Here is a 27,834-nt window from a genome sequence, read left to right as displayed (position 1 = left end):
GTGCTTGTCTCTTGGTCCTATTGCCTGGAGAACCTCACCCATTCAATCCAATCCGGCCAGGAAAGGCAGGCTGTCCTCATGTACCTTCTTACCCACGCTTCTCCATGTTCTTCATTTCCAGGACCCACCCGGTGCCATTTCAGACTGATGGACGCACTGCTGTCCCGGACAGATGTTTTGTATCATTTGTCTTTATGGGTATTTGCTCTTTGAGGGAAGGGTGAGTGGTGGGAGAAATTCATGAGTAATTAACATCTGGTCTGGAGGTCGCAGATCTCACTTCCCATTTCGTTTGTATTAGAACATGGGAAAGACAAAACCCTCTGGATATGGGAATGCATTTCTGAGTGCTCTCACTTGTGAATCACGACTGTCTCGGAAGGTGGGCGCGGAGGCCAGGGGAAGTGAAGCTCCTTGGCCTCAAGCTATGGCAAGAGCTGGTACAGAGAGAGGGTGGGACTTGGGAGCGGGCGGCACAGCACACCCCTCACAACACCATCCTCGGCTCCCGGGCCACTCGGAGGAAAGCCTGGCGGAATTAACGACTTTCTGAGCAAGGGCCAGCTTGCCAAGACCTTGTTGCGGAAACCCACCAAGTAGGAGAGCCACGCGGGACTTACGGGGTCAAGCGTTAGAGTACGAGTTGGAAGACCAGGTATTTGATGATACCGAGCAATTATTACCAATTCTTAAAGGTGGTATCGTGGTTATGTTATAGACTGGAGCATCTGTGCACGAAGCGACCCAGCTGGGGTTTGGTTCAAGATGATTCAGAGTGTGGGAAAGTAAAGGGGGGCGGGGATGAAATGGGAAGAGCCTTGTGTTGATAAATGTGGAAGCTGGGTGGTAAGTTTTGTTTTACATTTTATGTAAGTAACAAAGAGATCGAGTTGGAAGCTCTGCCTGAGCCGTGAATGAGGCGCATGGGGGCGGGGGGAGAAGGCCTGCAGGGATGAGAGCCAGGCACCTGCACTCCCAGACCCCTGCAGCCATGCTCCGGTCATGCCCACTGCCCCTGCGCCGGCCGCCCTTGCCTACCTCGAAGTCATCTGGACAGCTCCTCTTGCTGTTGTTGTTGTTAAGGTTCTCCCGGTTGAGCCCGCCTTTATCAAGCTGGGGAAGAGGCCGCCCCCACTGCCCTGCTCCCGGAGCCTCCTCCCCTTCCATCTCCTCCACCTGTGGCGAGGAGCCGCTCCGGGCCTTAGGGCTCCCGAACTCCAGTTTCTTCTTCACTTCCTTCTCGCAGAGTCCGGAAGCTTCCTGGGGATGTCTGGGTGGCGTGTGTGCCTCGGTCGGCTCAGCCACTTCCTCCAACACAGCATCCCTCTCCAGATCCTCCAGGTGGACCACACTGCCGGTTTCGTCGTTGGGGGAATGCAGGAGGGGGTCTGAGAGCCGGCGGAAGCAGCAGGGGAGAGTGGGTCCCCCTGGGGCCCCGCTGTCTGGGAACCCAGGCTGGGCAGCATCGTCCAAGCAGGGCAGCCGGGCGTCCGGTGTGCCATCCAGGGTCTCCGGCAAGAAGTCCCCAGACCCTGCAGGGTCATCCACAGGCTGCTGGAGGCAGGTCTTGCTCTGCTGACGCCACAGCTTGTTGTGCCGTTGTTTGCTGCGGGGGACGAAGGGCAGAGGAAAGTCATCGGGGGCCAGTGCCCAGAATGTCCCCGGAGGAGGGGCGGGGGTGAGCCAGCAAGAGACGACAGCCCAGGGCCTGTGGCTCCCGGCAAAAGCGTTCAGTGACTCTGCCGTGCACTGACAATGTGGAGGACACGCGAAGGCGGTCTAGACCTCGGGTATCATCACGGTGTTGGTGGCTCGCCTCATTCTGTGAACTCAGCCACGCCACCGCCCATCCCATCTCTAAGGCTCTCCATCTGTCAACAGAATAATAACCTTCCCTTCCCTCTACTGTAGGGAGATGGTGGGGACCGAAGCAGACAGCACATACAGATTTATCTGTAAACGCATAACACACATCAAGTTGAGACGATCAGAGAAAACCACAGGGTTTTTGTTTTTTTTTTAGGTCAGAAAGCTGACAGGTTACTTTTAAAAATAGGTCTTATGATACCGTGGTAGTGTAGTTAGAACACATTTTTAATGTAAGCGTCAAAAAAAAAAAAAAAAAGGAGAGAAAATTTTAATGTGAAATCAGGTGCCTCCGTGACCCTTGGGGCACTTGTACCAACATCCTGCAGGTGTGCGGGCTACGGTGCGAGAAGTAGATGTGAAAGGACGGTGTGAACTAAGGACCTGCTGTGTTTTGCAACACATGGGAGCAACATGACCACTCGTGACTGCTCCGCGTGCACATTCCAGGCAAGGCCGAGAGGGCCCCCAGATGTGGCTGCAAGTCAAGGTCACACTGCCTTGTGGCTGTGACTACAGCCCGAAGACCCCTGGTGAGGCTGTGGAGGCAGCAAACCCCTGACGGCAGCAAGTGTCTGAAGGGCTAAGGGAAAGGAGGGCAGGATGCAGCCACTTCTTCCCCCTCCTCATCGTCCCAGGGCCCTGCCTGGGCATCTGTCCAGCTGCTCCCCGGGTGACAGTAAAGGGACTCCAGAGATGTCCAGAGTGGTTCACAGACCCCGTTCTGCCCTGCCAGGGCATCCCTGCTTGCTCACACTTGGCCAAGAAGCCTGTGGACTGAGCCTGTGGCCTCCTCATAATACCAGTCAGAAATAATCCAGGGAGAAAGGGAGTCCCAGCGTCCACTGGGGATCTGCCTCCATGGGCCTCCCTGCACCGGAGCCTTGGGGGCCAGCAGACCTGGGTGTGCTCTCTCTCGTCTGCGTGATGTGGGACACGCTAACTCCCAGCATCGGTTCCTCATTCCCTCGTACGCCGGGGAGAACCTGTCCTTGGCAGACCTTTTCTGGGTGGCAGTTAGAGATTTCGAAAGCTACGTTTTATTCACCACAAGCCAGGTCTAGCACAGCACCTGCAGAGGTAAACCTGCACAGTCCTCGGCAAATCCCACAACAGCCCCACCAGGTGAGCTTGGACTGCAAACTCAGAAGGGGAAACCAGGGCTGGGGCAGATGGGCGAGCCTGCGCTACGCGGCCCGGCTCGTCGGTGCCGAGAGCCAGTTCGCCCTGCGGTGCCTGTAACTGGCCTGTGGAGAAGCCTGGCCCGGGGGATGCTCAGGAAATGGGGACAGCCACGTGCCTGCGCCGCACATGACGTCAAGCCTTGGATCAGAAGCCACGCACCGTTCCCTCCGGCAGCAAAACAGCTTTCTGTGTGTGCCAACAAAATCAAACAGATCCCTCCTGGAAACCACTAATCAAACCCCAAACAATAGTTGTTTTTCTCAGCCCGGCTCCCCCCGAGAGGCGGGATTTTAGCTGCAGAGGCCGCTGCCAGGCCGGACGGGAGCCCACTCGGTTCTGCCAGCCCTTCCCCGCAGACGCTCACCCACCTTGCATCCAAGATGCCTTCATACTCAGACAGCTGCCTCATGAAGCCCGCGTTGGGCCGTGTAATGCTGCGTTTCTGCTTCACGTAGTTGTACGCTTTTTCCAGAGGCCAGCCAAATTCCTTCATCGCATAGGCTATGACCGTAGAAGCGGATCGACTGACACCCATTTTGCAATGTACCAGGCACTTGGAATGGTTCCTCCTGCAGAGGCGGGGAGAGAGTCCAAAAACTTCCACAGTTTCATTCTCTCAGGTTTTACCCAGTGGGTTTTTTTTTCTTTAAACCCTGAAGTTATCTCAGTGCCCAGACCACAGCCCCCCCGCCATGTCCTGATATTTATGCAGCAGATGGCCACACACCCTCGAAAGGAAATAACTTCACTGCAAAATCAATTAGCACACAATAGGAAATCGAGATAAATCTGTCCTTGCCTTGCCAAGTCTCGCAGGGAGAGCTCCCAGATCTGGCCGCCCTCAGGGACAAAGTGGGATCGCTGGGCCGGGAGACCAGAAACTCTTTTGCAGGAAGCAAAGGGGCAGCGAAAGGGGCATCTGCAAAAGCTACAGTGCTGTCACAGCAGAGGGAGATGGGGCCCCGGGGGGCTACAGAGAAACCGGGTCAGCAAACTGGAGGTTGTGAGGCCCTCGGGAGGGCAAGATGCTGGCCAGACAGGGAGGGTCGAGGAGCCAGAGCGAGGATGGCAGTGCCCCGGACTCGGACGAGGGCAAGAAGGCAGGCAGACTGGTCGTTTGTAAGGAGGCAGTACTGGCCCTGGAGGGGCTGACTGCACAGAAACGGCAAGGCCATGTGTCTCGACACCTCGCTGGCTTAAGAATGGAAGGGTACACGATGCTGGAAGGGGCTGCACCTGGGAAGCTTTATTTGTACAGGAGGTAGACCCACCAGCCTGCCTGTTTACACTGGAAGCAGCTAGCCCGTCAGGTGGGTCTGGGCTCCTTTCCTAGACCCCAGACTTCAAATTCATCCCCATTTGTCAGTGCGTTGTTTTTTTTGTTAGACTGCTGGTCTGGACTCTATCCCCCAGGAATGCAAACAAACTAAGATTCGGTAAGGACATGTTACAGAAGCTTTGACCTCAAGGGGTATGAAGCCGAAGACAGGGTTTCTTTCAATAGCATCGCGAGGGTTCTCTCTCTCTTCTGGACTTCAGTACAGCAGAGTTGTTCCACAGGAGAATAAGGGGAGGACAAAAGATGGGGTGATGCCAGTAACAGGTCAGGGCACCGGGGACCTCTGACGGTCTGCCCCATTCTATGCAATAACTCAGGTGTAGAAGGGGGGCCACACCTCGCGGCCTCTGCCTGAGCAGCTTTCTCTGGGGAAGCAACCCAAAGGGGTTCAAAGTCCACACACGACCTGGCCCACCCGCCTCCCTCCTTTGGCTCAGCGACTCCCTGTAGACAGAGCTCCCAAGAAATGTCCACTAGTCAAAAGTGGGGTCCAATGTCACCATCGATGATGAGGGTAACAGGCTCATTGGGGCCCCCACCTTGAGAAGATCGATGACTGTGCCTTTTTGGTGCTAGCGGTCCTGTGGTCTAAAACCAGAGGTCCACCAGAGAGCAAAGGCTCCACAAACCAGAGATGTCTGTGGCTGGGATGTCTGTGCCATTAATTTCTGCCCACCCAGTATCTGCCGGTTACTTCCTCGGACCAGCTTCTTTGGCTTCTCCACCCACTTACTTGGCTTTGTTTATGAAATGGTACGCTTCGTTCCAGTGGGCAAGAAGGTCTGTTGTCTCTTCATCATAGACCCGGATGTTATGATATGCAAATAAGCCAGGGAAAAAATTATCTATTTCTCTGGTGACATTTAAAATGTAGTCAACACTGTAATGAGAAAAAAATAAAGAACAAATTTGGAGAATCAGAATGAGGAACTACAAAAAACCAAAGTAACAGAAAACTGAGCAAAGAAAAAGTTAAATACGTACTCATGAAGCTCATGTTTATGGTGGGACTTCTGTTTTTCCTTAAACAGTACTTTTTTTTTTTTTTTCATTTCCCAAATGCCCTCTATAAGACGAGACTGTATCGTATTTATGATAAAGAGCAAATTTCTTTGTAAAAAAACTTACAAAAGAAAGTTCAAAAGCATTGCTAAGCAATGTGAATTCTGGAAAGCAGACGTATGTATTACTTAACTACATTTTCAGACATTCTCAAAGTTTCGATCTTCGTAACTGTTATGAATATATAGAGAGGCTTTAAAAAAAAAACAAAGTCTCCACTTTTACATAGCTAAAAGAGTAGGATATATCCACCCATTATTCAGGTCCTTGAAAACTGCTTTAAACCCTCTTGAAACAAGGCAGACTACGAATAAACACACAGTGGGGAGGGCCTTCGAACGCAGATTCTCTAAACTTGATCCTTACATCCCCGGAAGACCAAAATAATTTACCTCAAATAGGCTTTGTAAGAGAATACTTATAAATGCTTGACAAGACACCTTCACACATCATTGATTTATTTCCAGCCAGAGAAAGCACAGATCTAGGTATCGCTCTACATTTTAAGAAAACTTTCTTTTGAAAGAACACATCTTAACCAGTAGTTCTAAAGATATATTTTAAGATTTGTTTAGTCTTGATTTTTAAATGCAGTAATTCAAGAATGCCATCATGTCAGACCCACAGAATGGTGATTTTGTGGCTGTGTTGTTTAAAAAAAAATGTCCAGACATCTGTTCTTGAAGGTCTAGATTTAAACATTTTTTTTTTCTTATTCCTGCTGGTGGACATTTCTCAGACTGAGACGGGCATATGTTTCTGACCAACACGGAGTATTTAGCTGCCAGAGTCCCACCAGGCCCCAAAGCATAACCTCAGGGAGAACCGGGAGCGGTCCTGGGACCAGAGGTGCCGACTGGCCTCACAGGTAGGTGTGTGTGTCCACACTAGGACCGCCAGCACCTGTGCCTGGCAGTGGGGCCCAGGAGGGGGCTCGTGGTCCTATCAGCATGCACGCTGTCCTCTGCCACTGGAGTGACTGCGGATCGTTCCTGGTGACACACACCATCACACAAAACCCTGTGAAGATCTAGAACCCGTGACTTATTGGGGAGGTGGCATTTTGAAGCACATCTGCTTAGCTCTGCAAATCAGCCCAACCCCTGGAGATGGGAGACAGGGTGCAGGCAGTTTTAAGGGCTCAACCTCGGGGGGGGGGGGTTCTTAGCTGCCTGGAAGGACAAGGGGAGACGAGGGGAGCAGACTCACCCTGAGCCCTGCAGTTCCTCCAGATTGGATGCATTCCATTCAGATCCCTGGGGGACAGATCACACAAACCCCCGTGAGTGTCACATGTCAGCCTCAGAGCTGCTTAGGGGGTGCATGGGGTGGGCTAGCCCTGGGTGGGGGAGGGTTATTTCATGGGCCCTTGGCCTTAGACAACGGACAGAACAGAAAGAGGCCGCTAGCAAAGCTGGTTCCCGAGGCATTCCCGGCGTCGTCAGCCCACGTGGCCCGGCCTTCGGGTAACGGCAAAACCTGTACCCCCCTCACATCCTTTCCTAAGGCTCCAGCAGGGTCCTGTCACCAGAGGCAGTGACCTCCGGCTTCCCGCTCAGAAGAAGGCACTTTCACACACAATTAGTTTAAAGCAGGACTCCGTCTACCTTTCCGGGAAGTATTTTTAAAAGTTCCCACCCTCTGAACCAGTGGTTCCACATATAAACAGCGGCCCTGAGGACACACCCAGAATTCACACCTAGATTTACACACAAGGATATTTTTGGTTATTTGCAAACACAAACAATGGGAGCAACTTAGAGGTCCGACAAGAAGAAATCAGGAAAATAAATGATGATGAAGCCACATGATGAGGCAATTAAAAATAAATTGTACTTTGGAATGACACAGGGAAACACCACATAAGGAAAACAATTTAAAAAAAGAAAACAGGATACAAAACTATATAAAAATATGATTCTTCCCTTTCCTTTTTTTTTTTTTCCCAAGATGCTATATAGATATAAAAAGAAAAAACCAGAAGATGGGAAAATAAATATTCTAAAACGTTAACGGTGACTACGTCTAGATTTGCGAAATTGGGAATGTTTTTTATTCTTCTTTGGAGTTACTGAGCGTTTCTGAACCTTCCATAACATATTTTAATTTAATGCCTTGTAAAGCATGTTATAAAACGAACCCTCCATTTCTGAGCTTACCAGGAACACAGAAGGGGAAAAGCAAAGAAAAAGCTATCACTTCGCTCTTAGGCAATGCAAATGACATAAAGTCGGGAAGAGCAAAAGAGCCCCCCGCCCCAAGTCTCCCTAGGAACTTTCCCAGGAGGGCAGACCCCTCAGGACGCAGGGGCTGCAGGGGGCCCAGCGGAGCTGGCAAGTGCGGGTGCTAGCTGGATTTTCATGCTGGAGGGAGAGGCTCCAATATAAAAATTCCTTTAGTATCTCTCATGGAAAAAGTGACACAAAGCACCAAACCACACTGAAAAAAATATCGAAAGTTCACGACATCTGTGAGCTTCCTCTTGTTGTGATCACCACCTAGTGGAGAGACGGCCTGGCTTCTGTTGTTGCCACCAGGAAAAACCAGCAACTTCCCAGGGAGAAGACTGGAGCCCAGAGCGGCCTGACAGCTTTGGAGACACAGGCTTCAAATCCACACATTCACATATGCTTTAATATAAACACTACATATAAATATATATATATGAATTGATATACACAAATACATTAAATCTATATATCTATATATAAATATATAGATATATAAAATATATATATTTAACACACTAAGCATCTATCACAACACATGCATCGGGAGAACTACTAATTAGCTCTCGTGGGCAGCAAATACACTTCCTCCACTTTCCCAGGAAGTGACTATTGCTGTAAAAATGGTTGCCATTTATCAGTGCCTACAGAAACTGCACTCGGTGCTTTAAGTATCTTTAACTTAATCCTCATAATCATCCCACATGGTACAGAATGAAGGAGAAAAGGCAGAGAGGCTCGCTCCCAGTCCCACAGCCGCCATCGGCCGGGGAGTGGGCACTTGGCCTGGTGGGTCTCACCTTCCTCACACTGTACCTGCTTCCCTAATTTTAGTAACACTCTCTCCTCTATAGTCTCTCTGAGGAACTCTGAGAACTTGCCAGTTGCCTTCTATGGAGATTTACAGCATTAAGAGCATCTGGGCACAAGACGGAGGTGGGCAAAACCCGCACAACCCGCCCCTGGTGGTGCTCCCGGGGCCTGTCCCTTGGGTGGGCCTGGGAGCAGGGCACAGAGTAGCTACCCGGACAGAGAGACTGGAAGAAGTTGTGTTTCAGGCGTTCGGTCTGTTTTGCCTACTGTTTCTCACACCTCAGTGATGCCTGGGCGTAATTCTGGGGTTTGGCGCGCATGCGCCCTTTAGTTACTGGGGGTTCTGAGCCCGCAAACCGCTTGGAGGTAACTGGATGGGGCCTCGGTGTTAGTGACTGAAAACCAAAGATGGAGAGATTCTGAAAACGGCTGCCAGTGGACTAGCCAGAGAGCCTTCCAACAACTCCCCACAGCCCAGCTGGGAGCCCCATCTCAGACATCTGGCTCAAGGGCAAGCTAGGGCAGGCCAGAGGAAGGGCGTCGAAGACTGGAGTTCCCAGAACAGCCAGAACTGAGGTTCCAAACAACCAAGGTCTGTAGACGGATGTTCCCCAAACCAGACCCCGCCGTGCGCTGTGCTTCTTACGAGATAAAGGTGGTCGAAGATAAGGGAGGGCTTGTCCATCTGTCCCAAGATAAGGAGCATCTCGTTGTCTATGAATTCCTTGAATTCTTTCAAGTTACAGTTCATCTGCGTCTCTAATTCATTACGGATCTGTGGGAGTGGAAAACGGCAGGAGAAGTGATTCGCTACAGAACGAGAGCTGTCCACCTCCAAAGAAGTCAAGTCACCACTGAAACTGTGGTTGTTTTCAAAAAAGGCGGTTTGTTGTTTTGGCGGTTTTTTGGGATTTATCCCAGAGGAAGCACACGTGCATCGAGACGCACACAGCACGTAACGTCACAGTCAGTCTGACCGGGAAAAGTTTACTATTTTAGACGAAGAAGCTGATTCGCACAGGATCTCTTCTGTTGAGTTTAAGGCACTTCTGCTTTTACAATTAAATAGCAAATATTTCACAGTGAACATATAAAGTCAGTTTCATCTTGCTCTGAAAGGCATCACGATAGGACAGGCTTATTATTTTTTTTTGGTGGGCAGCAAAGTTTATTGAGGTATAGCACAAAGCTCCCAAAGAGGGAGGGGACCCAAGAGGGTTGCCCCATAGTATGACTTTTTATGTGTATTAACTGATAAAAAGGGTGACATATGGCTTTTTTAAAATGTCCCTTTCAAGCCCTTTTATCTACCCAGTTCAAGCTATTACTATAATTCATTGCATTCTTTGAACAAAAAGCAACGGAAACAAGAAAAAAGTGATCCAGAAAAAAATTTGAAGGCACGGAGAAGGCAGTCCAGGGTTACTAACTTGCTAGTAAGTGATAATCCAGAAATAAGAAATAAGAGTTTGCTGGATCTCAGTAACACACAAGGCAGAGGAGAGGGCGCTAATAGGCAAATGTGTCTCGGTGCAATGCGTGGGTCTCGTGGAATTACCACCAAAGGTCTTACAGGTTCAGAGAGATCAGGAAATTTGCTCAAGGCCCCATGGCTGGTATGCAGCATGGCTGGCTCCGAGCTAGAGTGGGATTCTAAGGCTGGCGCTCTCTCTGCTAAGCCCTGCAGGGAAAAGGGCCTCCGAGAGTCCGGAAGCTGCCCGATAAGGGAGGCCAAGTGGCAGACCTGCCCCCGCTGTGCCTTGAGCAGCAGGACACATGAACACCTGTGACCTCTGGCCTGCAAAGGGAGGAGCTCTCTTACTTCTTTCGAGGTCACATTTTCGAGATCCTGGCTCATCATGATGCTCCGGAGCTTGGCTTTGATGAGGCGCTCAGTCCTTTCCCCTTCGGTTGGCCTGGAAGAGAAGGGACATTCAGTAGGCCGCAGAAGGACACGGAGCCTGAGGTCAGCGTGAACAGAAATACCAGATGCTCTCGGGCTAAACAGAACGTGGCCTGCACTCAGAGAGCTCCGTTCCTGGTGTGCATGTTTCTGGGAGGAGGGGAAAGGGACACAGAAGTCCGGCTCTGTGGTTAGAACTCCCGTGGGAGTCCAGAGAGTGGTGGGCGGGTGGAGAGCACAAACAATGGCTGGAAAGCATATTCCTCGTTCGGGTCTGCTGACAGTCAGGCTCTCAGGACGAGACGCTGGAAGCACCCGCGGAACGTCCACTCGCCACCAACCAGACCCTTCTGTCTCTGCCTGAACACGTTTGGGTATGAGGCCATCACTGGGTCCGGCTCCCCTCATCTCCTCCTTCTTTTTTTTTTTTTTTTAAAGATTTTATTTATTTATTCGACAGAGATAGAGACAGCCAGCGAGAGGGGGAACACAAGCAGGGGGAGTGGGAGAGGAAGAAACAGGCTCATAGCAGAGGAGCCTAATGTGGGGCTCAATCCCGTAACGCCAGGATCACGCCTTGAGCTGAAGGCAGACGCCCAACTGCTGTGCCACCCAGGCGCCCCCCCTCATCTCCTTCTTACATGGAGAATCTGTGTGTTTCCCCGTAACATCTACCCATCAGCCCTGCTTCTACACGGACCAGGGTAGTTCTTCCACAGGACGCCCTTTCTACATTCAAAGGCAACTGTGATTCTCCCCAACCCTCTCATCACTTGGGGCCTCATAGAACGTGGCTTCCGGTCCTCTCCTCATTCAGGCTGACCTCTGCGTCCATGGCCCTCGTAATGCAGTCCCAGAGGGACACACGACTCTGGGGGAGGAGGGTCCTAACCAAGACAGAAGCAGGGGAGCCATTTCCTTCTCCTGGACCCAGACTTTCACTGAGTGCAGCCTCAGGCCACATGAGCTCTGCTGGTGGCCCACGTGACACGGGCCGCCTGATTCACTGTCGTGGCCTCTAAGGCAGGCTGCCCCCAGCCAGTGTCGATGCAGCTGTGTTTTGGGATCCCGGGATGATGGATATATAATACTCCTCAGAACAGAGGGAAAGGCTGTGGGAATTAAGTCTCTGGTCACCTGGAGAGGAAAGGCCAGATCGCAGAACACAGCCCAAGAGCAGGGGAAGCACGTGGGCTGCAGTTTCCTTTGAGAAGCTGACGGAAGTTCTAGAGCTGTTCCCCAGAAACGCATTCACACCCAAATCCATCTCTAATTTCAGAAATGGGGCGGTGGTCACAGAGCCTTCCCTAAGCCACAGACTACCCGCGGGCAGCAGGTGAGGGACCCCTGCTTGGAATGCCGGTCCTGGGAGAGGTGGCCCCCAATCCCAGGACTACTGGGGCGGTGTGCCCTTGTGCAGACTCAGGGTCTGGCCGGCGTGGGCGAGGCAGCGCCGCACTTACTTGTCCACAAACAGGGCCGGGGAGTCGGGCCGCGTGGACTCCAGGTCCTGCATGGCGTTCCACTCGTTGATGCAGCTCTGATCCGAGCTGATGCAGCTCTCATAGTAGGTGGCCCAGATGAGCGCCACGCCCCCGGGGAAGTAGTTGTGTCTTCGTGCCACTTCGCAGGCCTTGTGAAGGACCTGCAGGGCAGACCTGGGGTGAGGAGGGGGGACAGGGTCAGGCCTGGGGAGGCACAAGGCATGCTGGGCTTTTCCTTCCACACGTGGGTTGAGAATGGGGCGGGGCAGGGCGATCCCTCGAGGACTCGCTCGGAGCATCACCATAGGTAAAAGGTTACATGAGGGATGCGAGGCAGCCCGAAACTTCCAGGCTGCCAGGTAACAGCGCTTGTCTACAGCGCTTGTCTCGGTGACACGCGCTTAAAACCAAGCGCGGGTGAGACATCCTTCACCATTCCCAACAAGGAAACAGCATAAACTTCGTAACTCTCCCACCCAGGCTGGCTCACGGGTCATCTCCCATTCTGTCAATTAATGCCCAAAAATTCAGATTTATCTCCGAAGCTGTGGGAACCACCGCAAAGCCCCTCAGGTGGAAGGAAAGAGTCTTTAATGTGCAGCTGACACATTTTACTGCGTTCTGAATAATTTATCTTTCAACCTTTGCCATCGTTGCTGTAAGAGCTTGGATGCTTAGATCTCTTAGGGAAATGAGTGCTAGAAACTCACAGTAATACAGAAACGAAATGAAGAAGAGGTTCGGGAAGGAGAGTGGGGCAGAAGGAACAACATGGAAAATGTGTCTGGTAACGCTCAGCTTAGTCATGCCTTTTTTTTTTTTTTTTTTAAACAAAAATTGAGGCTGAAACTTTCTCAGTGAAGGAGGTGAACCAGGCATTGAGGAAGGGTGGGAGTGGGAAGCCCCGGAGGGAGCGAGAGTCCTCGGGGACGGGCTCACCGCCGCCATCTGCTGCACGCATCCCACTCGGGCATGTCTGTCCTATCTCTAGGCTGCTTCAGGGAATAGGCTTGAGCTGTGTATTTACTAAATTTAGTTTTGCTCCTGAAGTTTTGGAAAAACATATGGGCCTATTTTTCACTTGCCTGTAGAGAAAGAGGTAAGAAATGATCCAGGGAACCGGGGATGTACTGTATGGTGACTAACATAATATAATAAAAAATCATTATTAAAAAAAAAAAAAAAGAAATGATCCAGGGACGCAAGAAACATTTGGGACATCAAGGGAATTACGATTTCGTGCTTTTCCCCAGAAGGAGCCTGAATTGAGGGCAGTGTAGGGTAACAGACGAGGTAAAAAGGAAGCACCATATTGACTGGCGGCCCACAGGAGAATCCGGCCTAAGTCTCGCCGTCCCAGAGAACAAAGTAATGATGAAACACTGGGCGCAACCCTTCTCATCAGGCATCACCAGCTTTCTCCAGAGCCTTTTCCAGATTGCAGGGGAGAGAGCGTCGTGTCGAGTTCGCTGCAGGGGTGGTTTGTGCGAGCCTTCAAGGATGAGGGAGGCTCTCAGGTGCGTGTGCCGGGTTTGGAGAAGCACCAGACCTGACCTCTTCCACCCTGTGCAGCCTTCGCCCACGGCTACCTCATCCCCAAAGCAGAGTGTGCAGGAGGCCCTCCCCCCGACGCGGGCCCTGCACCCCGCATCCTGTAGCAGAGTGCCCTGTGAGAACACGCTCCCTGCGCTCCCCGGTACAACACGTGAGTATGCAGCTTGCGGCCACCTCCCCTCCATAGACCTGAAACCCCATGAGGACAGGAATTATGTCCATCGCATGCCTTCCGAGATGCCCAGTGCCTTCAGGGCACAAACTAAGCGTGTGCCAGGTATAAAGAATACGTGAATTTACACTGGAATGGCGTTTGGACAGCAGGAACTGTAGATACGTAAGAATAACGCAACTCTGACAACAAAAACAACAGCCCAAAAGAAAAACTGGCTGAAGGACCCGAATAGACTTTTCTCCAAAAAAGATGTACAGATGGCCAATAAACACAGAAACAGATATGCTCAGTATTCATCAAGTGGGGAAATAGAAATCAACACCATAACAAGATACCACTACCCTCAGAGGGCGATGATGAAAACTCACTAACTAACTAGCAGGTGCTGGCGAGGACGTGGAGAAATCGGAACCCTTGTGTCCAGCTGGTGGGAACACAGAACCCTTGTGCCCGGCTGGTGGGAGCACGGAACCCTTGTGTCCAGCTGGTGGGAGCACGGAACCCTTGTGACCGGCTGGTGGGAGCACAGAACCCTTGGGCACGGCTGGTGGGAGCACGGAACCCTTGTGTCCAGCTGATAGGAGCACGGAACCCTTGGGCATGGCTGGTGGGAGTGTGAAATGGGGTTAAAAGTCTGGTTTGTGGAAAACAGTTTTGGTTCCCCGGGGAATGAAACACAGAGTTAACCACATGCTCTAGAAATTTCACTTCTAGGTACATCCTCAAAAGAACTGAAAGCAGGGACTCCAACAGACACTTTGTCCTCCCGTGTTCACAGCAGCTCCAAGCACCACAGCCAGAGGGTGGAAATAACCCAAATGTCCAGTGACAGATGATAGGACTGCACAAAAAATAGTCTATAACGACATACTGGGGTAACGTTCAGCCTTAGAAAGGATTCTGACATGTGCCGTAAGATAGACAAACCTCGAAAACATCGCAATACGTGACAGAAGCCAGACGCAAAGGGACAAACCGTGGATGATTCCCCCCATCTGAGGGACCTGGAGTAGGCAAACTCGTAGAGACAGAATGTGGAACAGAGGTTAACCAGGGCCTGGGCCAGGGAGAGGGACTTAGTGTTTAATGGGACGACGAGAAAGTTCTAGAAATGGATAGTGATGTCTGCACATCATGGAGGTCCAATGAATTGCACACTTAAACAATGGTTAACATGGTACACTTCGTGTTACGTGCCTTTTGCCACACACACACACACACACACACACACACACAAATGCACTTAAATGAGCTTTAAACTCGAAGGGGGGTTTTCTATTCATGCTGGCAGCTAAAACAAGATTTCTGAGGTGACAAAAGTCCCTAAAAGCACACTCACCACATGGCCTGGACCGATACGGGCTTAAAGACGTGCATCCGTCCCGCTGTGCTGACGCTGAATCCCCTGAGGACGAAAAACAACAAGAGAAAGGAAACGCAGTGAGAAATCAGACCCTACAGCCACACCACCATGAGATGACCAGGCAGGCCCGCCGCGGACACCCCGAGGACAAGGGTGGCTCACGCTTTCTGAGCAGGGAACGCAGGCCCATTGGACTGAACAAGCGTTAAGAGCAGGAAAAAAGTGAAGAAAAAAAAAAAAGTGTTCTCAAATCCGAAGACCTGCTTTTAACCCAGCTTTCGAGGTCTATCAAACACACAAACCCCAGCAAGGGCGACACTGTCATCTGACACCACCTCGTTCATGTTCCTGCCACTGTCCCAGCCTCCTGCTACTTCCTGTCCCGCATATCCCACCCACTGTTTTTGTAATTGCATAGAAAATATATTCACGGACAGCAAAATCTGAAGAAGGAAAAAAAAATATAACTGCAATCCTGCCTCTTCCAAAAAAAAAAAAAAATCACATTTCAATTTTTCTTCCCCAATTCCATCTATGAGGCAACGTAACTTTTACCGTTGGAATCTCAGTGGAGGGACAACTTGTATTCAGCTCCTTCCCCCCCTTACAGCAGAACCCGCCTATTTCCCCGGGAAGCAAGTGTACGTGGAACCCGGGCAGCTCCTCGTCTCTTGTCTACCTGCCCAGGCCAAACAGGAGGGTTCCACCTCTGCAGGCCCCGGAGAGGCACCTGACACGTGGCGGTACCTGCCAGCTGGTGTCTCTCCCTGCAGCCCCACCACTGTGAGCTCCCACTGTGTCCCTTCCCACCGTGAACTTACAGCGACCAGCTCCGCGTGGAGGGCACATCAAGGTGAATGCTGCGTGATGCTCTGAACGTCACACAGCAGCCCACACCCTGTAAACACTCTTCTGTTTGAGACCTCACGACCCAAACTCCCTTACAGAACGTCCCAAACATCCCTGTCTTTGTGTGGCTCACTGGAGGGCATGTTGCTTCTCCTGCTGTAATAAGTCTCTGCTCCTAAGGACCACCCAAGGATGCCCAAGCCAACCCGGGTTTCAAAGTCTACAGTGGAAGAATCTTTTAGTATTTTTAAAAATATTTTATTTATTTGAGAAAGAGAGAGACAGCATGCATGAGAGGGGGACGATCAGAGGGAGAAGCAGACTCTGCTGAGCAGGGAGCCCGATGTGGGGCTTGATCCCAGGACCCTGGGATCAGAGATCTGAGCTAAAGGCAGATGCTTAACCGACTGAGCCACCCAGGCGCCCCCGGAAGAATCTTTTAAAGAGATCTCCTTACCCGTCTCCATCAAGGTGGATTTTCGTGTCACTCCACAGCCGGAGAACCATCCCGATGGTGCAGCTTTTACTGCTCAGGAGGAAAGAGATGCCCAGAGTCAGAGTCCACCCGCTGGTGCACCGTCTTCCCTGGCTTCACCCAGCCTGTCCAGCTCGCAGAAGGGAACTACCACCTGACCTGGGCCTGGCTGCTGGGTGTGTATCTGGGAGAAGCTCTCAGGCTGTCTGCGTAGGGACCACCTGCCACTGAATTCTAGAAGACACGAGCCTGGGACGGCCCCACCAGAGGGGGTCCCCAGTGACCTCTACTTGGAGACGGTCACAGGGGACTGTGTGCCCACCGGACTGAGGATGGAGCTCCAGAAACGCTAGGTCTCGGCTGTGGCTCTCAGGGCGCAGGGAGCAAGCGGCTGACCACACGCCCATGCTGCAGCAGGGGTGAGGCCGCTGATGGCTGGCGCACTCCTGGCACGAGGCCATACGCACTCCAGGGGACACAGGCGAGCGGTGGCAGCCAACCGGGCCTCTTGGCCTTGGGTGGCGGGGGTGGGGAGAGTGCCAACACCGGGGCTGGAGTTCATTTCGGGGCCTCTGTTGCTGTACCTTTCGCACAGCGGCAGTTTCAAAACTAGCTTGATTTGCTTTTGGTTTGCTCACCCTAACGGTGAAACAATACTTAAATGACTCCGCAGACAGGCGCCCCTGAGAAACAGAGAGGGACAGAAAGGACTTTATCAGAGGGTTACTTCAGATTATTATGAAAATTCTTCAGGCATTTAAGAGAGTCTGCTCAGGAGAGACCACGGTAATGGCCAAGCGCGGCTCCGACAGCCTCTGGGGCTCTTGACCGTGCACGTCTACTGACCCTTAGCAACAGCCCGGGAAGCAACGTGACGCCTATGACTGCAGACTGGGAGCTCTGAGCTCACAGACCCCCCTCTTCCTCTGGAGCACGGGCCACCAAGCGGGACTCTTCCACCCTCTGCTTCTGTCTGTGGGGAAGGTAGCTGCGAGCCCTTCGGGTCAAATCAGACTAAGCCTTTTGTGTTAGGCAAATTCTCTGGTCCCCACCCCTGCACTCCTACACATTCTTGATGGGCTAATTCTACTTCCTTTGTAGAGCTGCAAGATAAAATTTATGCTGAGACCTGTGGAGCTCCGGAGCTGCTTGGCTGTGTCACTGCTTGGGAGGGCGAGCAGGGGCCCCCCTTGGAGCCCAAAACTCACATGCTGAGAGCCCAGGGCAGAGGGCACCTGGGAACACAAGGCCAGGGCTGGAAGACTCACCCTTTCTCAGAGCTGAGGACCCACTCCAGGGGCTGGTAATGAGGAAAGACAGAGCAGAGAGCTACAAGGAGCACTGGACTGGGGGTAGCAAAGGCCCGGGCCGAGGCCCAAGGCAGGAGGGGGCCTTCCAGGGCAGGCTTGAGATGAAACTGCCCATATGAAACAAGGATAGTAGCTAAACCGGCCTCCCCTACCTGCCGAGATGGGGAAGAGCCTAGAGAGAGCCCTGCGCGCAGGGGGCTAAGTCCACAGAGGACTCCCACTCACGGCCTCAACCTGCAGTCAAGAGCACAAGCAGGGACCATGATGACATGGCTGTAAAAACTCTGCAAATTCCCTAACGGCCCCTTGTCTGCTGTTCTGTGAGTTTCCAGCAGTCCTGTAGCGACCGACAGTAAAATGTCTACAGGGAGGAGGGCCTGCGAGCTGGCGCACAGGGGGGGGCAGGGGTACCCGGTCAGGGACATGGGTCCTCTAGGGGAGGGATGACCTCGAAGGACAAAGTGGGTGGGGCAGCCCTGGGAGAAGAAAGCTTCAGAGGAACAGAGGAGCCAGCGTGGCCGGCGTGGGGACTCGAGGGCTAAGAGGGAGCCGGCCTGGCACGAGGTGTGCCGTGGAAGCCCTTCGCCGACCGCACGGTGCCAGCAAGCACGGGACAGCCATGTGGTCACGGCACTCACAGTGCTCTCGCCTCCCAGACAAAGAGGAATGCAAGATGGAAGCCGGGGTGGCCGCTCCGGTCTCCTGACGACACAGGCGCAGATGGTGGGGGGGGCTCTGAAAGAGAACCTGTGAGCCCACGGGGCCGTCATTGCCCCCGCGTCCTCCCTTCTGACAGGGCACCCGCATATCCTCCGGGAACACGGAACCCCTGCAGGTGCCCGCTGTGGGCAACACTCATCTCTCCCTCCTTTTTTGGGGGGGGAATAAAGAAGCAAAATCTCATGTCAGGAATTGAGAAAAACAAGGAAATCATGCTTTCAGCAGGACAAAAGCTTCTGTAAGGACCAGGGCTTTGTATCTAAGCCAGACATGAGTTAAGAGTGCCTGGTGCTCCCCAGTGTGGGACCGCAGAAGAGCGTGCAGGGCCCAGGCCCCCGCCTCCATATGCCTGCGCGTGCTGGGCCGCCACTCAGGCCCGACAACAGGAAGGCCCACTTAGTTCCCGTTCCCTCTGACCACCTGCTCACCCTCTGTAGCTCCTTGACCCACTCCCACAACCACAAGATGCCCGCACCGGCCTCAGAGTTGGCGCGTGCACGCAGGCCTGTCTACCCCAGCTGTGAAGGACGACTTGGGAGTGCATGCATACACGTCTAATACTACGGTCACGGCCTCCAGGCTCTGCGGTCGGAGAGCAGAGGCCGGGCACACGGAAAGTGCTAACAAGTACAGACGGTCGAGGATGAATGAACTCATGAACAACGGGGTGCAGAGGAGAGCTACAGCGTATTGACGCGTGGGGTCTACACCGCAGGGCTGCCATAAAAGCCTGGCTTCTGATGCCTGGCTCTGCTCGTAGGATGGCCTTGGGGTACCCTCCCCGACCTCTCGAGCTGCATTCCTTATCTCTAACACATGAATCAGGGCTACCTGCTCCACGGGGCAGTTCAAGGGTCCAATGAGACGCTGAGGACACGTTGTGGCAACTGCCCTGTGTTCTCCCCCACGGAAGCAACAGATGGCTGGCAGGAGGGGCCGACCTCCACGGTGGGCACATCCCACAGGGAGGCAGGGTCCCGTTCCGGGCCAGAGGGTGTTACAGAAATGGACTACACGTGGCGAGGAAAGCTCTGCCCCGGAAGGAACTCCGAAAGGCTGGCTGATCATCAAAGAGCAAACGTAACTGCATCGCTCTTTCATACTAAATACCTCTGGGCCGCACCGCCGCGCCGACAGTGGCCCAGAACCCTGAGCTCTGCCCGTGTCCCAGAGCGCCGGCCTGGGGGTACCCTGACACGAGGTGCCAGGCCCTCTCGCCTTCCAGGGCGCTCTTCACAGCTCACCTCCTAAGACCCATCAGGCTCCACAGTCTTCCACATCCAGACTTCCCAACCAGCCCAAGGCCACAGATGCCGGCTCACATGTCTCTCCCTATGTGTGCCGCACAAAACTTTCTTAGGATGCTATTCTGTACTGGGAAGAAGGTCACAAAAGAAACGTCTTCCCTCTTTCTTCATGGACTTGTTAACTGGGAACGAAGCCTTGGTCCCTTGTAACAGCCGCTCTCTCACGGGAACGAGACCACACAGCCGTCACACCATTCACCGCATCTGTGGCTTTTTCTGTCCTGCCATCGATGCTGTCCGTGATGCCTTCAAATGCACCCCCGCCACCCCGTTCCCTGCTGCCCACTTGCCCTTTAAGACACAGTGAGCTACCACAGGCTGCAGGAGGCTCCTCTCCCGTGCTTCCACGACCCCCCCGAGCATCCCTCCATCGCTGAGCCCGTCACCCCGCCATTGGGTCATGGCTCCTTCCTCGCTAAGCTTGTAGGCTCTCAGAGGTGGATGACTGCCTCGGCTGCTTCTTTGTGTACCTGGCCCCTTGCCTCATACGCAGGAGGACGCAGGAGGACGCACACACTTGCCTTAGTGGATGAGTAGATTAAAGATCACAGATACAGGGAGCCTAACTTAATCCGGTTTTCACAAACCCAGGGTCGGCAATGATCTCACGCACCTTCATTTATCCTAGGTGTAAGAAGAGCTGCACGCCCTCATTTCACACACATAACAGGGTCTATGATGTAACTAACTTGGCCTCCGGTTATTGGAAAATTCCAAGCCTCTCTTCAAGCTTCTGATCAAGGACCTGTCAACAAATACTGGGGAATCCATCTGGGATGGTAGTAATACAGGGTAAGCCTATCAATCACATACTTCTACATGGGCCCGTCCGTGCTTCACGTGGCTGGCTCCTGCTTGTCCTTGGGTGTTTACCACAGCTGTCACCTCCTTCAGGAAGCCCTCCTGGCTAAGATGCTCTCTTCTACGGCACCCCCAACAGCAACCCAGTGGTAAACCTCTAAGCTCAGTGTACCTTTTCTATCCTCTCAGACCCTGAGCTGAGAGCAGAGACTGAATCTAGCACAGCACCAGGCATGCATGAGCTGTAAGGGTGCGTTCTACTGTTCTGCATGCCTGGTCATCCCTGTCACTGACCATCACACATCCCACCACCATCTCCCACGGATACGGGACCATGGAAACCTGCTCCAGTGGCAACCCATGTCTCTAGTGCAAAAGGGAAGCGCCGCCCCACCACACTCACCTTTCCTTACTGGAAAAGTCGACTCCCAGCAAGATACTCTCCTCCGTGTCCTGGCGCCCGCTGCTGTCCACCACCACCATGTACCGGACCCGCTCTGCCCAGGCGCTCTCCAAGCGCACGGCCTAGACGGGCAAAGACGCTCTCACTGGCCTGCCTTTCGAGGTGGTGGCCCCTTCCATCACCAAATCAACATCAAGGACTTCTGTTTTCTACCTTTCCCCCTGTGAGCTCAGGAATTAAGATGAGATTCTGAAGAGCAGGAACCACGTCTGGTTTACATCCCTGCACGAGGGATAGTGCTCGGCTCTGGGAAGATCCCCCAAAGTGGGCCAAATGGCTGAACAGGTTAAGATCCAGAGAATGAAGACCTCAACCCTCAGACTAACAGGGACACCTAACACATCCTTTCTCTGGACCTTGTGGGTGGTGAAGAGCACACCTGGCTCTGGCTTTTGTGAACAATTTGGGAGAATTTGCTGTAACACAGGAACTCCCCACCTCCCGCTGCTTGTGAGTAATTCCCTACCAAAGTGCACCATTAAAAATGAAAACTTGCCACTCTCGTCTCTTCTTACCAGCCTGATCCGATCCTCACAACGCAAAAGGTTGATCATCACTTGAAGATGTTGGGGCAAGTCACCTGTTGGACCAACGAAGAAAGTTTTAGAAAAGGCCCCCACCCCCCTTCTAGGCAGAAACCTGCAAGAGGCTGAGGTTAAGGGTCTGGATGAAGACCGCGAAGCCAAAATCCCCCCACCTCCACCCCAAGAGAAGCGTCAAAAGACTGGGAGGCTCAATTTCTCTTACTCCACTCCTGAATGTTGCCTGATGAGGATGGGGAGATCTAGCTGACGGCCACGCTTTCAGAAGTTGCCTATATATTCTGAAATGTGGGGCGCCTGGGTGGCTCAGTCGGTTGAGCGTCAGACTCTTGATTTCGGCTCTGGTCATGATCTCAGGGTCGTGTGGTTGAGCCCCATGTGGGGTTCCATGCTCAGCATGGAGTCTGCTTGAGATTCTCTCCTCTCCTGCTGCCCCATCCCCCCCTCGTGCGCCCTAGAGCGTGGCCCCCACGACGACCACCATGGTCAACGGCCACAGCGAGACCTCCATGCCTGACCACACCGCCTGGTCCCTATGCTGCTGGAGCTTTGTGGCATTCGCCTACCCCATGGAGTCTTGGGACTGGAGGGTGGCAGGTGAGGTGACTGGGGCCCAGGCCTACGCCTCTACCACCAAGTGCTTGCACATCTGGGCCCCAGTCTCGGGCCTCCTTCTGATCATTACGCTCATCATTATTTTCGCCCACTGGCTCACTGATGATTATCCAAGCAATTTCAGAGGTCGTAAAATGTTATGAAGGCTACTAGCAGCTGTCCACGGCCTGAGGCTCACACCCCTTTTCATGGTGGTTTATATACACATCAGTCTACGATTGAATTCAATAAAGCATTCTAAAGCATGATTACTTTATAAAGGCAGTAACTCAGAGCTTCCAGCTTCTCTGAGCAATCCCAGAGCCCGGGAGGTGCCTCCGGGCTGGGGTGCACGGAGCAGAGTTTCTCAGAGCTGGGGAGTCTGCACAGACACGGAGGATCGACACAGCTGAAAACAGGCTGTGTGTTCCAGGCCGAGGGGCCCCTACCCGAGGTTTGTAACCAGTGAGTAGCAAGTGGGATTCTAACACCACTTTTTCCCCCACCTTATACATTTCATGGTTTCTTTCTGAAAGAAAGATTCATCTGCAAAGATCCTGGTCTATAAGGAAGGAGGAGGAATAACTCCTAGAAGATCTATATTAATGCTGATTTGCACCACGCCAAGGAGGAACAGAATTATCTTTAAAAAGACATTATCCTACAGCTCACAACCAGAATCCCAGAAGGATCAATACCCTGGATTCGTTCCTTTTGCAAAGGCATCTTTTGAATTTTAGGGCAGGCTGACAGATGACGTCCAAATCGTCCTTCTTGCCTCAGAGAGGACTCGGGTCGTTGGAAGCTGGCCCCTCTTGTCTGTTCTCTCCGCGACAGGATAGCACGGCGTAAGACACCCACACTGGCACTGCTTTCCATAAGGAATGATTGGCAGGTAATGGCTCACATTTAAGAGGACGTGGAGCTCCTCATCCCCCCTCCTCTATCCAACAGCACCCGCACCTGTCCTGACCCTACTGCCCCAGTGGCACACACCCGCCTTGGCTGGTCCTGGGCTCGCCTGCACACCACCACCGTCCACCCCAAGCCTCAGAAGCACGCAGATGAAAGCCAAAACAAGCCCCTTTGTCTGGTGAGTGCCTAAATGAAAGGGACATTTTCCACACAGATAGGCTCCTTTCAGTGGGACTGCTTGTGGAGACGTGGAATTGCTGACCGACAGAACTCCCAACCGCAGCCTGGCATGCACACGCTGCCTCGATGTGCTGCAGTGTACGCTCAGCACTTGCGGCAAGATCAGAGACTGTACGCCTAAAGTAGAGGCCGCCGCCAGAGTCTCGGACTGCGGACTGGCTGCAATGACCTGAATGACTTTTGCACAGACAGAATCCAGCCTCACTCGTTCTCAGCTCTGCATGACTGCTGACGGGACTGGGGGCCATCCAGGCCACCTGACAGTGATTCTAGAAAAACAGGAATTGAGGGAAAGTCCAGACTGCGCCTGCCCCAGGGTCATTTCCTGAGAGTCCTGGGACAGTCACCATCCCTCTTGCTTTTCTGAGCTCATTGGCCATTCCAGCCAGACCTCGGGGGCAGAAGAGCCGCCAAGCCTGCAGCTTTCTTCTTACTGTCCTGTCCATTCCAGAGATGCGTGAACCAGCCCGACTTTTGGTTCTTACATGGTTTTGCACTTGCACCCCCAAGCTCCACACAGTATGAAAACACTAAATCAGAGGATGGAGACACTGTATACTATGGGTAAGCAAAGCTGGAGCATTCGCTTTGCTGTCTGTGATAAGACATGAACAACGGTTAAATTCCTAACAGGGCAGAACCATTAGCGGATTCAAGAAAGAAGGTTCTGCTTGTAGTAGTACGGTACTCGAAGTCACTGTAGTAATAATCAGAGCTACCATACACACAGAACCCATGAGGGGAGAAATATGTTACATGCATACATTTTTTTAAAGTAGGCTCCACGCTGAAAAGGTTTAAACTCATGACCCTGAGATCAAGACCTGAGCCGAGATCAAGAGTCAGACACTTAACCGACTGAGCCGCCCAGGCGCCCCTACATGCATACATTTTAAATTCCACCCTGTCTGAGGTACTGGTATTTGATGCCCATTGTAAAGATGGGGTAACTGAGGCTCAGAAGTCGACCGTTGACTGTTCAGTGAATTGTAGGGACTGGGATCAGAAGCCAGGTCTGTCTGGCTCCAAAACACACATTCTTGCCCCAAACTACGCCGCCTCCTTGTGCTAGACAACTGTTTTCTGAGCTTCGAACAGAGCTCAATCTTGATTCCAAGTATCAGTATGTGAAAATACCAACTGACCCATGGTGTTCTTTATAAAGTGTAAGACACGAAATTCTAACCTAGGCACTCAGATCCAAAATGAGGCGAGATGACTTGAGGTGAGAGACAAAATGATCACAGTGACAAGAAAACTGGCCCCAACTGCTGGCTGCTTTCGCCTGCTCTTGTTGCGAGGGTCAGAGGGCTTGGCAGGTCGCACTGAGAATGCACTGTCTGTCCCAGAAGGGCCCGCAGAGGCTACGGGCCCATTACAAAGACGCACTTGTATGCAATGTTTTCTGGTTCCTCTTTTCAAACTGCTTTCGGTGTCAGAGTTCAGTCACCTCAGAAAACCAGTCTCTCCTACTACGTGGGCATTTCCTACCTGTGTGCTATTGGACCTAAACGAATACTGGGTATGATCCCCACCTTATCACTTCTGTCTACTTTCAAAAACCAAAGCCACTGTTAAATCCTGAAGGCTTCCCACCCCAATGCCTGCCGAAGACTCGTAAAGAAACTCCCCAGATGAGAGCTTCCCAGAAGCTCAGAGAAATGACCAGAGTCCTCAGAGAAGGTACACGGCATCCCAAGGTGGTTATATTCAAGGCGACAACGTCTGGCTATCACATGTTCTGGTGCACTTGTTAAGAAAACTCATACTGTAACTTAAAATCTGCAGTTAACTGATAAACCGTGGGTGGGAAATCGTTACACCCGAACAGAGCGCTGCCGACTGCCTTACTTCTCACATCAACACACACGGACCGCGGGGCACTAGCTCGCGGTGCTACCTGGAAGACGTGCACGGCTTACCTGCTCAAGCAAAGAGCTGCTGCTTTGCCCCGGGCGTGACAAGCCTGTGTTCCACTATTCCTCTGGCCTTGAAAACCAGCCACTTGCTCACCCCCGGGAACGGAAGCTCCCCCCATCGCACAGAAAATAAATTCCAAGGTAAGAACCTCAATTTACCTGCATGCTTGTGGGGATGCTGGAGACTTCGCTGGCTTTGAGGGCTGTTTCCCTGCTGTAAGAAGAGGGCTGCTCCTTTCACCATGAAAAAGCTCTCACTTAAGCTGGGAAGAATAAAACCAGAGAGCACAGTCAGGCTGGAATTCGGAGAGGAAAAGGAGCAAAGACATGCAGCAGAGGAAAAGCTTTCGTGCGGACCAACGGCACATGCGATGCACGCGGGACAAAACGGCTTTTATGATCATTCTGCACTGCGCTCTTCCCACACCTTCACTACGAGCTTGCTGCTGGAGAGTCTGCGTGATGGACTCAGGCTTCGGCCCAAACGCCCCAGGTTGTTGGGGCTCTTGCAAGGCCGAGAGCCCCCTCTTGCAGGATTACTCTAAAAGATCTCACTACGGAATCTTTGTGACTCCCTGACTTATGACAACTTCACGGATCTCAGTGCCTTCCCTTGATGGAACAGAGAGAAGAGGAAGCTATACTTTCACCACTGGTTTGCATCTTAACAACAGCCGGTGGTTCCTGAAGGGCGACTGAACTTAGTCAAGGATACGGTGTCACTGCTGTGGTAGAAAACCCCCAACGGACAAAAGGAATTTCTCAGGAGAAGGAACCTTTGGTTTTTTCGTTATTTTAAAACAGCAATAACATTTACAGTCGACATACAACTTGAGAAGTTACCATTTAAATTTTAAACATTTCATGATTTGGCTCTCCAAAAAAATCTTTGGCTCACGCAGAAATTAAGACTATAACAGACTGTATCACCTACTAGTTATTACCAATTATTCGAAAATACTGCTGATGCTGAAAATTACCCATAAAATGCACTAACGTTATTAACAGTGGTTGTGTTGTTTTGTTTTGTTTTGTTTTGTTTTGTTTTGTTTTGTTTTGTTTTGTTTAGGGGGGCTGGACCACCTACGATCATCTTCTTTCTCTTTTTGGCTTCTTCCAAATCTTCTATACTGAGCAAACATTCACTTTTTAAAATGATTATTTTTTATTTGATTTTCAGAATAAGGGAAGACGTACTACACGATATAATGGAAACGCATTTTATTTCTATTAACTTCATGAAAGATACAGTTCACAACGAAGGGAACTCTAAAAATCATTAAATCTCTCCTGAGCATATCTCAGCTGACATATACGTGATTTGAAGGGAAAATCTCCAAGAAAAAGCAGCACTTTTTTGTGCATGTTTGTTTTAACAGAAAACAAACCGATTCCTGACAGAAATACAGGGACATTTTCTGTAAATATGAAAAAAGCAAGATCACCTTCTCTTCAGACGTCTTATCGTTAGTAGTTAAAAGTTCTAAACCCTGGAATAGAAACTTCAGCTAAGGGGGCGCCTGGGTAGCGCAGTCGTTAAAGCGTCTGCCTTCGGCTCAGGGCGTGATCCCGGCGTACCGGGATCGAGTCCCACATCGGGCTCCTCTGCTGGGAGCCTGCTTCTTCCTCTCTCACTCGCCTGCTGTGTTCCCTCTCTATCTGGCTGTCTCTCTGTCACATAAATAAATAAAATCTTTAAAAAAAAAAAAAAAATTCAGCTAAGTCTAATATACAACTCTAAGTCACAAGGTGCTAAGAACACTCACCACATTGAACTCAGTGGCTCCTGCAATCAGAAAAACAGTGACCTTGTCTAATATGAAGTCCACAATAGAATCGATGGCTTCTCCTGCTTGACTTCTCACGCCAAAAACAGTGACTCTGCTCAAATATCCAACGATAAGGCTGAGGGCTGCCTCTCTTATTCGGGCCTTTGAGTTATTGGCGGTTTTGTAGATTTCATTTACCAATAGTTTACATCTGTACGGCTTTTCGCTTTTCTTCATTTAGTACCCTCAATGTGCTGCCACCCCATCCTTTCCACTCTGTCAGCTGTATGTTTGTGTAGCCAGTTTCAAGAGCTGGGGAACCCAGGATTATAAAGACTGAAAGAGGGGGCGCCTGGCTGTCTGAGCCGACCTGTGACTCTTGATCTCAGGGTTGTGAGTTCAAACCCCACACCGGGCGTAGAGATTCCTTAAAAATAAAATCGTAAAAAAAAAAAAAAAAAAAAAATACCGAGGGGCGCCTGGGTGGCTCAGTCGGTTAAGTGTCTGACTCTTGATTTCAGCTTAGGTCATGATCTCAGGGTTATGAGATTGAACCCTAGGTTGGCTCCAGTAATGGACATGGAGCCTACTTCTGATTCTCTCTCTCCCTCTCTCCCTGCCCCCACAAAAAAAGAAAGAAAGAAAGAAAGAAAGCAAGAAAGAAAGAAAGCAAGAAAGCAAGAAAGCAAGAAAGAAAGAAAGAAAGAAAGAAAGAAAAAGAAAAGGAAAAAAAAATCCATACAGACCAGAAGCCTGAAAGCTCTGGAAACAGCCAGCCATTAATGGTGACCTTTGCCTTGGAAATCATGGGCAAAAATTCCCCTTGGTTTCCCTTACATTTCCTTCGGGGGGAAAAAAAGGGAACAATGCAAAAGAATAGGCTGGTTTTATCCCGTGATTGCTTACAGGGCCAGTTGTGTGTTCCTGTGACTGATAAAGAATCAGAGGCCCCCATCTA

The 27,834-nt window shown here is 51.6% G+C and overlaps 1 protein-coding gene across 4 annotated transcripts in view; it reads right to left on the bottom strand.

Annotated features, from left to right (window-relative positions):
* Positions 1-27,834, bottom strand: part of SSH1 (slingshot protein phosphatase 1) — a 59,420-nt gene that overhangs the window by 7,695 nt on the left and 23,891 nt on the right. The window contains exons 3-14 of one of the 4 annotated variants that reach the window (XM_026515054.4): positions 25,267-25,370; positions 21,413-21,477; positions 20,838-20,959; positions 16,279-16,347; positions 14,949-15,014; positions 11,860-12,054; positions 10,316-10,409; positions 9,140-9,268; positions 6,662-6,708; positions 5,124-5,270; positions 3,420-3,620; positions 1,039-1,606 (exon numbers count right to left, since the gene is read on the bottom strand). In XM_026515054.4, the coding sequence (XP_026370839.2) occupies positions 1,039-1,606; positions 3,420-3,620; positions 5,124-5,270; positions 6,662-6,708; positions 9,140-9,268; positions 10,316-10,409; positions 11,860-12,054; positions 14,949-15,014; positions 16,279-16,347; positions 20,838-20,959; positions 21,413-21,477; positions 25,267-25,370 (1,807 nt within the window). The other 3 variants (XM_026515056.4, XM_057305924.1, XM_057305923.1) reach the window with 3 other exon arrangements.

The sequence above is a fragment of the Ursus arctos genome, unplaced genomic scaffold (assembly GCF_023065955.2).
Source record: "Ursus arctos isolate Adak ecotype North America unplaced genomic scaffold, UrsArc2.0 scaffold_34, whole genome shotgun sequence".
NCBI classification, from domain to species: Eukaryota; Metazoa; Chordata; class Mammalia; order Carnivora; family Ursidae; genus Ursus; species Ursus arctos.
Note: the sequence above shows the minus strand (reverse complement) of the source record. Positions and strands in the feature narration are given on the sequence as shown.